The 12,796-nt window shown below is 37.9% G+C and overlaps 1 protein-coding gene across 3 annotated transcripts in view; it reads right to left on the reverse strand.

The window, feature by feature from the left end:
* Nucleotides 1-425: 425 nt before the first annotated feature.
* Nucleotides 426-12,796, reverse strand: part of ca8 (carbonic anhydrase VIII) — a 29,133-nt gene continuing 16,762 nt past the window's right edge. For 2 of the 3 annotated variants that reach the window (XR_006106403.1, XR_006106402.1), the window contains exons 7-9: nt 12,214-12,326; nt 6,542-6,736; nt 426-454 (exon numbers count right to left, since the gene is read on the reverse strand). Coding sequence is in view for 1 of the 3 variants with exons in the window: in XM_042498207.1 (XP_042354141.1) it covers nt 6,602-6,736; nt 12,214-12,326 (248 nt within the window). In the remaining 2 variants the exon portion in view is untranslated. Of the gene's footprint in view, nt 455-6,436; nt 6,737-12,213; nt 12,327-12,796 lie in introns of those variants that run through there. The other variant, XM_042498207.1, reaches the window with a different exon arrangement.

Genomic DNA, 12,796 nt, shown 5'->3' on the forward strand with positions numbered 1-12,796 from the left:
AGGTGTGTTTGACTTTTTTTTTTCAATTGTGTGTGTGTGTGTGTGTGTGTGTGTGTGTGTGTTTCAGGTGCATCTGTGGTTCATGCTTCCTCTTGTTTTGACAGCAGAGACGGGCCGGTTGTAAAGCTTCCTATCATCTAATCACACGCACAATAATGCTATACAGACAGCACACACACACACACACACACACAAACACACACACACACACACACACACACAGGGAGAACATTACACTCATAGACAGTAAGATTGAGAAGGAGAGGTTATGCTGAAAACAACTACACACACACACACACACACAAACACAAAGAAAAGCAAACACTAAAGGTGTCAGAACAATAGTTTCTTTGTCCACCTTCAGTCTGCAGCTGATCTGCAAACACATCAACTTTCTCTCCCTCCCTCCCTCCCTCCCTCCTTCTCCTGCTCCTCTCTTCTCAGCTCTTCTCTCCTGCAAAGAAAGAGAACTTTGGGTCAGATCACAAAAAAGCAGGAGAGAATCCAGATGGGCACTGCAGCTCAGTAAAATGTCTTTTATAGCTCCTGCGTTTCTGCACAATACGTCATGTTTCTAGTTTTACAACTTTCAACGTCAGACTGGGAAACAAATTTCAGCTGTAGTGAAGCTACTCAAGAGACACGTGTCGCAACTACTCTGCAAAAGTTGATGATATCTGCATCTGCAGTGCCATAAAATCACCTGACTGTGTGATCACCAGTCATCAGTCAAACCAACAGACCACTGAAGTGTGATCTAAATCCTCTACATAAACAAGGCTCCATTTCGTTTACAGGCTCACAGAAGAGTTACCTGTTATATTGTGATTTGCCTCAAGCTACAGTTTATTAGTGTGGTACCTTCTCATTGAGACAACTTATTGGATTTATGCATTAGGACTGGATGGTTACAAAACCATCAATATTTGAACTCCAATAGCCATGGAATTAAAAATATTTAGCAAAGGGTGCATGGTTTAGTTCACTCATACGACGGAGGATTAAGGCCATGTTAAAAGAAAATAAAAACAATGTTAGACTTTGAGAGTTAAGTAATAATAATACGAGAATAAAGTCATACTATATGAGAAAATAAGTCAGAATATTTTGAGAAAAAAGTAGTAATATTATGAGAATAAACTTGTACTATTGCAAGAATAAAGTTGTAGTTTTACAAGAAAGAAAGTTGAAATTTTATGAGAATTAACTCTTAATACTGCAAAAAATCATACTCGTAATTTTACAAGAAAAAAAGCTGTAATTTTTATGAGAAAAAGTCATAATTTTATGAGAATAAACCTACATTATCAAAAGAATGAAGTCGTAATTTTAAGAGAAAAAAGAAGTCATCATTTTAGGAGAAAAAAGTCGTAATTTTATTAGAATAAAATCTTATTATTATAAAAATAAAACTGTAATTTTACAGGAAAGGGGATATTATATTGCGGAAATAAACACATTGCCAGCAAACTATAAAACAGGAAAACAAGAAAAGAGCACAGGCAGCCTACTTGGCAACCAGTGTCCCCGGTGTTCTGCCGTGCCGCACACAGTCAACAGGTAGGCTAATGTCACTGTGTGCAGCATGACTTTATTCTCCTAAAATTCCGACTTTTTTCTCCTAAGATTACAACTTTTTGTCTTGTAAAACTGTGACTTTATTCGCATAATATTATGAGTTTATTCTCATAATCTTATAACTTTATTCTCAAAGTCTCAAAAAAAAGGTCCTTAATGTGGCCCTAAAACTCCATCATGCACTCGACTTCAGATCTACTTCAAAGCAATCAGAAAATCAAAATTTAAAATAAAAATTAAAAATCAGGATACCAAAGTGAGCCAAAAAGCATTGGAGGGAAAGCTGTCTTTGCTGCACTCATTAGAACTGTTCCAGAATGTTTTTTGACATGGAGCTGTATGATGTACTAATCCACAGTCAGTATAAATACTATCTACAGTAGATATCAATTACGTCAATTACGCCCCTAGTTTGGGAAAACAGCAGGAAAGCAGAAACCAACTGAAGCAATGTACTGCTGGATGGGGGCCATCAGCAAAACGTATTTTAGTCACCTGGGGAAAAAAAGCGGCTGGAAAAAAGTGTAACAAATTAAGTCTATGTTATATTGAGGGTATTTTCAGTGTGTTACCTCTGCGTCAGACAGCCCGTTCCAACAGGTAATATGTTAACGGCTTCAGCTCTCATCAAAGCCACCAGACTCCACTGCCAAAAACAACCTTTTTTAGTCAGCTGAAAACACGAGCTTCTGGCCTACCGCTGCTTTGATCAGTTATCAGTTTGTGTTATTGTGTGAGTTTGGTTACCTTCAACTAACTAACTTAAGGTGCCAAAATCACACAATAACACAACCTCACTAAGTGACTGAGGCAGTAGTAGACCAGCAGCTCCTGTCTTCAGAATTGTTAAATCACTGTTTTTCTCAGTGGAGTCTGGCTTTGGTAAGGTAATACTAACTAGGTAGCTTGTCAAGTCATTTTTAGGTGTCTTTTATTATGAAATACAACATTTGTCTAGAGCTCAGGGTATTATAAAGACTTGAAAACTGTGATGTTAATAATGGCCTATAGTGTTGTAAAACTCCACAGCTAAAGCTTAACACAGATATTACAGTATATTGGGGAGAGAGGTCTGAAATATGATGAGATTACAGATTATGAGGCCCACTGAGGATGCTATGGGTGATCAGATATTTCTGTTACACCACTTTCTGTTATAGTAGCATCAGAACCTTTTGGTGTTACAGCTCTAGAAAAAAATGTGCTGCCAAAAAATACATAAAAATTATAATAAAAAAACAAAAAAAACAAAAAACAAACTCATACAGAGAAATTTCATAAAGGACTCCGATAATTTTGTTATTTTGAAATAACTTCCAATATAATTTTAAAGACATTTTTACACAGTCTCAATTGTGTCATCCATTGTATTGGAATTTAAAAAACATGAGAAAATGCGTTTAGCCTCATTTCTTCATGAGAGAAATGAGGCTAAACACAAAGAAAAAATAACATATGAGTGGAAAAAATCCAGATCTAAAGGGGTTAAACCATTCAAAGAAAAACCCACATATGAAAAACTGGGCCCAGCTCTCTTAGACAATGTCTGCTATTTGTGCTGAAAGACCTTTTTGTTGCAGGCCATGATGCAAAAAAATTTAATTAAATATATACATACATAGAAATGTATGTACACTGTTTCTATGCTTTCTGACATTTGCCTGAAACATCATGCAAATGTCACATCTCAGCAACACTTGTATAATCAAAATAAGATTTAAGGCAGTTTCTGAGGGCAAAATGGGGTCCAACGTGGTTCTAGCAAGGTGTATCTAATAAAGTGTCTGGTGAGTGTATGTATATACCTGCTTGGCACCAGCATGTTGACATTTAGCTCTGCCTCCGAGCTCACAGAGCTGCCAAGCATGGCCCGCAGACTCTCTGTCCTTTTTCTTTATGAGAAGGACAAAGATGGTCGTAAATCAGATCTTTATTTTCACAACAGCAGGTGCTCTTTGCAGCTGCTGACAGTTGGCTTGGTGTCATATTGACAGATATGCAAGTGACAGCAGAGTCATGCAGGTAGCAGCATGATTTGGTTTGCTTTCTGTATATTTTGGCAGGCAGTGTGGAGAAACAACAAGAGAAAAGACAAGAATGTTCTGGCACTGGTCATTTTTTTTTTTAACCAAATATCAGCCTTTCTTTAGTAGTTTAGGTACTGTGACCTCCTCTCAGCTCCTCTCAGCTCCTTTCACCTCCTCTCTCCTCCTCTCTCCCTCACAGGTCTCAGGTGGGTTTGTGCTGGTGGGACCAGATCAGTGTCAGTTTACACCAGAAACAATAGTCCTCTGTTCTTTGTCTCCCTATACCGTGCCCTCCTCCGTCTCCTCCTCTTTCATCCCTCTGGCATTCTCACCCCCCCTTCATCACACTGCCCCTCTCTTTCTCTCCCTCCTCCCTCACTCTGTCTTCCCTCCTGCTCTCATCTCTGTGTCCCTTCAATATGAGGCCAGCTCTGATATTCACTGACAGTCAGCCTGCTCTTCACAAGTGTTGCTCTGCCAAAAAAAAAGCAACAACAGTTTAGTTTTGAAACTGAAAAAAATGCTGTATTTAGAGTGATTCATTTAACCCTTTGAAACCTGGATGGACATCAGTTTTCTTGTGCTATGTTTAGATGCCTTTCACAAGTTATTGTTCCCCAAAATTCCCCACAACTATATTTATAATAATAGTAATTTTATACTTAAATTAATTATGTTCTGTTAATTACGTAACATAATTATTTTTTTTAACAAAATATATATAAAATAAGCACTTTTTAATTACTAGCACTTTTAAATTGTTTTTACTTCTCAAAAAAAATAGTGAAAAGATTATAAGGAAATTACCTGAAAATAAGCCAAAAAAAGAAAGAAAGAAAATTACCACAAATACGCTTTTTTTTCAGTAACATAATTTTTAAGACACTATTTAATTAAAATATATTACTTCAAATATTATTAAGAGAATTATAAACATACTTAACTGGACATTTTTACGCAATTTTTTAATAATATCTAGTAACTCCCCTACCCCACTCCACAGCTACTTTTCAGATAGTTTCCATGTCACCTTTTACTTATTGGTTGCAGTTTTTGTTAAGTTTCATGCCAAGTTGCTCATTATGTTTTTTCCCCATATTTTTTGAAAGAAAACAAACTAATTTTCTCTGGTTTCAGAGGTTCAAATGCTGGTGAAAGGGGAATCAATTCAGCACAATAAAACTGATGTTGATCCAGGACTAAAACAGGATTTCTTGAAGTCAGTAGCTACACCAAGGTCACATGAAATATCTGACTGCATGGAAGATGTTAGTTCTTGCTGACCCTGACATTATGTTGAGCACCAAGGCTAACTGAAGGCCAAAGTGTCAGACTGTGAGAGGAATAAGCTGCAATAACATGCTGTTACCAGTGTGTGGGCTCTTACCCTTCTGTTTTTGTGCATATTTAACCATAAAGGTTTCATATTCCAAAACATGAAACTCCTTTGTCTCTTCTTAGCCTCCTCATCCCCCCTGAGCTCCAAACGCTGTGCCCCATCTCTCTGCCGCAGTGCTGCTGAGCTATATCTGGGGCCCCTCCATACACTCCATACTGTATATAGGCTAGACTCAGATTAGCAACTGAACTGGGTTAGTTCTTCCAGGGCTTGACCCACTACACTGTACTTTCAGAGGACCCAAAAACCTCAGGGGACAGTATTCCATTAAAAGACTGTCCCTTATGAGGAAATGTGCTGAACTCACTAAAACTACAGAAAAGAGGGTTTGGTGATAAATGTTGCTCAGTTGAAGTTGTTGTTTTTTAAATCATGTATATGCTGAATTAAAGCTGCACTATCAGTGTTTTATTTTTACAATGGACTAAATAAGATTAATAAATAAGATTTTCATTTATATTATTTAGATTTTATTTATTTATTTGTGGCACATGGTAAATATCGTTTGTGCTTTCAACAATTGGTTGTGTTGTGTTAGTGCTAACTGGCTAACTAGCACTCTAAATCTGTCCAGCAGGGTTTACACTTTTGTTTTGTTGTTTTTTGCGGGGTGGGGTGGGGGAGGGGGGGGGGGGGGGGTAATTCAGCCAATTTGGCCAGAAATATTCCAAAATTCTGGCCGGATAAAAACAAATCTGTCGACCATATGTTTTAAATAGCCATATAATAGTCATTTAAATGATTATAAAACACTTCAAATTAAAGAACTTGAAAACAAGCTGAATGAAGAAGCAGTTTTGTATCAGAGGAAAAGGAGGAGAAGGACTCCGTGAGCAGAGCACATAATCATACGTATATATCATATGTAACATATCACTTACATCAATAACTACTGGAACTACACAACTGCATTAATTTATGGCATTTATGCAACATTACAGCTCAACAAAGTGAAAGCAGCTTTCTAGCTGATTTCAAGATGAAACTTGTAACATGAACTGCTCCTGACCAGGTTATGTTTGCAGCATAAGTTACCATGGCAATCCAGCCAGGTTATAGGGGAGCCACCTCGCTAAGACACTAATCTGGCTTTGTGGTACAGCCCTCTGATTCACCCAAGTATCACAGTAACACAAAGAAAGTAACACTAAGGCAGCTGCAGTTCATCAGCTCTGGTGGTTGGCGAGGTAACATGACTGTTTTTATCAGCAGTCTGGTTTTGAAGAGCGGGGACGACTGTATGTTTGGGAAGTGCTGAGAATACGAGTGGAGATTTGTCACTTTCATAATACTTCTTGAGTTGTGTGAGAGTTTCTAAATGGACATTTATACACTATTTCTCTGTTTTTAAAAGTCGATCCCTGTGACTTCAATTCATTCATTCAATTTTCTTTGATTTTGGAATTTCTGTTCACTGGAGGGCATGCAGAGAACACAGTTTCCTGTATGTGTTCTTTCTAATTCAACTTAACACAGATTCAGTGATTGATATGTAAATGATCATTTGTGATCTGACAAATTCCTTTGACACTGTTACCTTCAGCACATGTATCTCTAGGTCCTGTAGTTTTTCTGTTTTGGCAGTGGAGAGTGAGAGTCACTGGAAGGCGGCGCGAACAGTCCGGTCACTGAGCGGCTGGGTTGGACGGAAGTTGTCCCCCAACATCCCATCATTCCCTTCTAGCAGCTCCGCCCCTTTGACATGAGACCGCAGCCTCCGAAACTCCTCGATCTGCAGAAGAGGAAAGATTATATTTTAGAGGCCAAACCATAGATGTGAATTTTACCACAGGAGTTACATGAGTGTTTATGTTTTGTAGAACAATGGACACAGCTCTGGCAAAGTGTAGCTTTTCAGTCTGAATCACCCCCTGGTGTCTAGCTGCAGTATAGGTCATAAAGCCCGCCCCTCCATGTTAGTGAATGGTGATAGGCCAAACTAAAAACTCACAGTACATGCCAAATACATTTTTCCAAAGATGGTTTCTGTCACTGAAGGTAGTTTTCATCATCTTGATGTTTGTTCAAGCGTTTGTTTTTATGATAAGTTCTGTTCTAATGAGTTATTAAATTATACAAAAGGGGGCCTTTCTGCCATGATTGACAGCTGTGACAGCCAATCCATGCGCTCACATTTAATTGCGCTGCTCACGATTGGTCGTATGGGTGTTTTGGCGGACTCCGGCTCCGAATGAGGTCACCACAGCAAGATGGCAGTGGTCATATAAGGGATATTTTAGCTTCATTTAAGCATAGCAGGGGTAATTGGAGACAGGTCGTCCATCTTTATATACAGTCTATGGGTCAAACTAGGTCACAGCTCCATATTTAAAGGCCAAGAGACTAATACTGAAATTCCTGGACTGATGTGGCTGATAAACACTTTTCACTATCTTTAGTTTGCATAATGAAAGGATCCCAAAATACTTCAAACATCCAGTGCATCCTGGGAATTTAATCCTTGGCAGAGTTAGTAAGTTTCTGAAACTTGCACAGTGTGTTCATACAGTCTGGTCCCTATATAACAAGACAGTATGGTTCCTTAAAATGTTTTTGCCTTTTGGCTTTCCATAGAAACACGAGATCATTCGAACACAAATGACTTCAAATATTTGCTCAACACTCAGGGCTTTCTCGAGCTGTTACACGCTCAGGTGATTTGGTGACTTTCAGTGTGGAGGAAACACAACCTACATGAGGAAAAATGAGAAGACTTGGACCCATGTAAAGTCCCCAATGGCAAGCAGAGAAAAAGACCCTTTAATGATATAATGATAATGTGGGAGTGTTATATGATCATCTGAAGACAGCTGACACTTTTTATAGCTGTGGAAACTTTAGTAAAGTTTTAGTAAATCTGTGGGAAGATTTGCACGCCTGGCACTGAAAACCTAGATTCAACCTAGACCAGATTCACGAACGCCATGGAAACTCAGATATGATCATAGGCACATGGGTATGTTCATAAATGCCAATCAATCATGAATTGCATCCACTCCTACCACTCCTACGTCAGCAATTTGCATACATCCCTGCCCATGAAGAGCCAGTGAGCACCACATAAGTTGAAAATTACTATTTTAAATTACTATTACTGACAAACTGCAAACATGCCACAAACAAAGAAAGAAAGAGAGAGAAAAACTTTTCAGGAGCTGAGAATAGTTATTAAAAAAGTTATTTATGGTAAAGTGAAGCTGAGAAAAAAATATTTTCTTTTCATTTATGAAACTGTCATGAATTGTCTCATGCTTAAATGGCACCTTGGCAGGAGTTTAAATGGACTGAACCAGGAGGGAAATACAAAGAAAGAGGGAAAGTGATGGAACAGTGGAACATGTGGAGAGAGAGAGAGAGAGAAATGAGAGACAGAGAAAGGAGGTCTGCAAGGTGACTTGGTCTGCAGTCGTTGATTCCCCCACCCCAGCAGTGGGAGAGATGTGCGCAACGTGCTGCAGAGAGTGGTGACCATTAGCTGCGCGCTGCATCACCATGCATCAACATGCATACTAGATGCACTGAGGGGCACAGACTGCTTTGCCAAACCTGTCATGCACAAGATAACAGACTAACAGAAAGAAGAGAAGAAGAAGAAGTGGACCAAGGAAACACGCCAGTCCTTACACCTGGAACACACTGCATGTGTGAGCAGCGCCTGATGGCAACTTCGCAAACTGCTGCCTCTTGCAAGTTCGTGGTGTTCAAACTGGCAGCGTTGTTGCTGCTATGCAGCTGCAGAGCTGCCTGCTGTATTTCCAGAATCATATGCACATATCCCACTCATTTCTGAAACAATTTAAGCTCCTCCTCTCCTAAGAGAGAGAAATTGAAACTGCAGTGAAAGGTGATATAATGTCAATATAGTTATCAAAAGACAAAGTTCACTGTCTATTTTTTTCTACGAACTAGAAAGAATCTGCAAGACTCTGTTTCTCTAGATGTGCCGCAGCTGAGAAGCAGCTGAGCCGTGTGCAGGCAGTGTGGCTGCTCTGACTTATTAACATGGGCACAAAAAAACCCCAACAGGCTCCACACTGCTCACATGCTGCATACACAGGCCATGTCTCCTAGGCATTAGCTTGTAATACATGTTTGAATATTACAAAAAATATATTAATAATATATCAAATGTAATATGATTTAGGCCCTTTTTTCATAGTACAAACTCAAGTTGTACTGGTTACTTACCAGAAAAAACTTTTCAGGGGTACTGGTAAATAACAATAAAACTTGAAAAAAAGAATACTGGTATTAATAACAACAGCATCTTTACCTGCACTAACATTTTACCAACATGAACAATATAAGAAATTAAAAATAAATAGATGAATAAATGACACCCAGTGAATTGAACAGTGTTGAAAGAGTATTCTTAGCCATTACATCTGCTGATTTCAGAACAAGCACGTGTGCCTAGAGAAAACCTGGCCGGTGGCTAAACAAACAGCTTGTATTTACAGAGCACTAAATAAGAGCTTTTGACAGATCTGGTCGTCAAGAAGCAACATCTCTTGTTGTTTTCTTGCTCAGACCAACATTTTGAGATCAGAACTGTGACAGAAAGGACCCACAATATCACTTCCTGTCCATGTGTAAGATCCTATCACTTTTACACACATGTACTGTACAGTGGCAGGCCAAAACAAGCATGACAACAGTTCCTGTGTCATGCTGTTGGCTCACAGATGGAGGATTTACAGCCACCTGTAGACATAGAAACACTTGAATGCCTGTATGCACATATGCATCGTGTGCATACACACACACACACACACACTCACAGCAGTCAGTATTAGCCGGATGTTGGAGGTGTGTAGTTTGGGTACGCAGGACGCTTGTGCTGTTGTTCATCCAGCTTGTGGCTCAAACATGACACAGAGATTTAACTCCTGCAGTACTCACAAATAAGTCAAGTGAGGAAACATCTACAACAAATAAAATATGTTACAGTTGATTAGGCCTACTTATTATTGCAGTGAGGCAATTGATTAATTAATAAATAACTCACAATACACATATTTCTAGAATATATCTCAGATGTCCAGATAATACACAGATGACAAATTTATGACTCATAATTATAATTTATGACTCATAATTATAATCCATCCACCCATCCACCTCCAGTGCATTGCATATGGCATATATATATATATAGCTTATATTGTTCCAGTTTTTCTGAAACTCATCCATGGTCATATTGTTTTGTTATTTTATTTCTCAGAAATGGACTGATGTATTGTTTTTATTGTTGCTTTTGTGAATTATTTAATTACATTTGGTTTATTTTTTTCCATTGTTTTCTTTTCTATTTGTAAATAGCTTTCTGGAGCAAGGCACAAAACCATCTCCCTACACAATGCACTGTGTCTGATAGGCTTCTTACTGGTTTTCACAGACAGCATCGTGTCACTCCAATCCTGGCTTCCCTCCGCTGGATCCCTGTTCGTTTCAGAATTATTTTAAGATTTTTTTTAATCACTTTTAAAGCTCGTCTGTGTCTGGCCCAAAGCTACATAACAGAAATGTTGATCCCTTATGAACCATTTTTATTTTGTTTTATCTATTCAACCTTTATAATTAATGTTTTATTTGTTTTATTTTCTTTAATTTGTGGTTTTACTGCTCTTATTACATCTGATGTTGTTGTTTTTAATCTTTTTTTCTTTGTATTATTTTATATTGACATTTAATGTCTTGCATCTTGCATCATTTGTCTTTTGGTTTTAATTTTATCCTAACTCTACCTGAGTTTCATCTTGCTTGTGTTCAAAGGGCTGTTCGGCTTTCAGTTGTTGTTGTATCACCGTCTATGTATCTCATTTCCGCTCTGGTTAGTTTGTGAAAGCACTTTGTAAACTCTGTTTTTTAAAGTGCTAATAAATAAAGTTATTATTATTATTTATTATTATTAGTAGTAGTAGTAGTAGTAGTAGTAGTAGTATATGAAAAATGAATTTGATTTGATTTGATTTGATATAAACATCCATAAATACATTTAAAAATCAAGAAAAAAGACGCTTCAGAACACCAGATGTTGCTGAGAATGTTCATGTCTTGAAGTTTTCCTGACTGACTCCATGGCAACATTATACTTCCTGTGGGTTAGTGCTGAGGTTAGGAGGAAGTAGATGGTGGGTATTTGGGGATGCAGTTGACTTAATTTTGTCTAGAGGGGGTCATAGTGTGACACTATGAAAACCCTGAATCTCATCTGTTGGTGCCAAACCTGGGATTCATTTCTGGGATATGAATAACAATATAAGGATTTTTAAGATTTTGCTTCAAACTAGGTTTCTTTCTCAGTAAATACTGGGCAGGCTTTCTTTACACCTCTAAAGAGGTTTGACTTTAACATTTTTTTATTTCAAATTTATTTAAACTCTGCAACTTGTGACAATGACCCCCCCACTGTTGGAATCTGCAGAGAACATCTCAACAGTTTTATTGGCTAATGCAACATCTGGCCATGAGGCAACCTTTAAAAAAGGTTCTCTGGGCTTACAATAGAGAATTTACAAATGATTATTGTCCCTGTGCAAAATAATGTAAAAGGAATGTTATAAAGTCATCCACATTGCCGTGGACATACAGCAGCCTGAGGCAGGACAGCCAGGGGTCATTGTGTCTGTTAGCATTTTAAAGGGTCAGCATGCCAGAGGGCAGCACGGCTCAGAGACTCAAACAAATGTCAGCGGATGAACCATCATCATCCTCTACAAAAACCTGCTCACAGAGAGCCAGGAGTCTAGCAAAGTTTAACCCTGAAGGCGATGTGACGGGCTGATTGATGGGCGGCGGGTATGAAGGGTCCCTGTACTGTGCTGAATGCCAGAGAGCCTCAGGTTAGTGCGCCTGTGTTGAGTGAAAGCCACCAAAAGGCCTGACATTTTGATTTGTGTTTTTTTAATGAAATGGACAACCAGCCAGTTTGAGGAACAATGAATCGCCTGTGTATAATTACGTAACACATTAAAACATGATTGCTGAGGAACTCAAAATGTTAGTCTGTGCACTTTAGATATATTACCTGCAAAATGAAAGACCAAGGTAAAAAAGTAAAGTTAAAAAAAAAACAAGGAAATGATAAATGCTGAGCTTTGCCTGGAATTGACCGACCGTTTGCCTTGTTTTCTGTCATATGTTTGTTTAACAAAAGAGAGAAAAGTTGGAGAGTTTCCCTTTAAAAGGCTGCAGACTTTACTTTACCTGTAGCTGTGAGATGGTGAGAGGGTAGCGGTACAGGATCCAGGTCACTTTTTCACTACAAGGTGGTGTGGTCAGAGATCCTTCATACACCCAGTAGTCTCTCAGTAGAGGGTCTGAAGGCAGAGTAAACACGGAGTGTAGAATGCATTAAATTGCTTAGAAATAATTTGAAAAAAAAGGAAGAACAACTTTATTTTTATGAATAAATAACTTTAAGATAAGATAAGATAAGATAGGATAACATCAGAGATTTAATTTGTATTAATTAGCAACTTGAAAACCTGTGTTCATAAATATGTAAATAAATTAAGTATATAATAACCATATTTATGAACACACATTTTAAAGTTAATTCCTTGTGAAAATCAAGTTTTTCACATAATTTAAAAGGAGTATTAAAGTAGCATGTACTGTTCAATCGGTCAAACTGATTTTTTTCTACATTATCTAAAAGGAATTTTAAAGTGTTTAAAACTTAATTACCATTATTATGAACATAGTTAATTGATGTTATTCCTGTTATTGCAACTATTTTTTTCACATTATTTTGAATGAATTGTTAAAAAAAAGTGTCAGTGAAAAC

Source organism: Plectropomus leopardus, chromosome 12 (assembly GCF_008729295.1).
Source record: "Plectropomus leopardus isolate mb chromosome 12, YSFRI_Pleo_2.0, whole genome shotgun sequence".
Taxonomy (NCBI): domain Eukaryota; kingdom Metazoa; phylum Chordata; class Actinopteri; order Perciformes; family Serranidae; genus Plectropomus; species Plectropomus leopardus.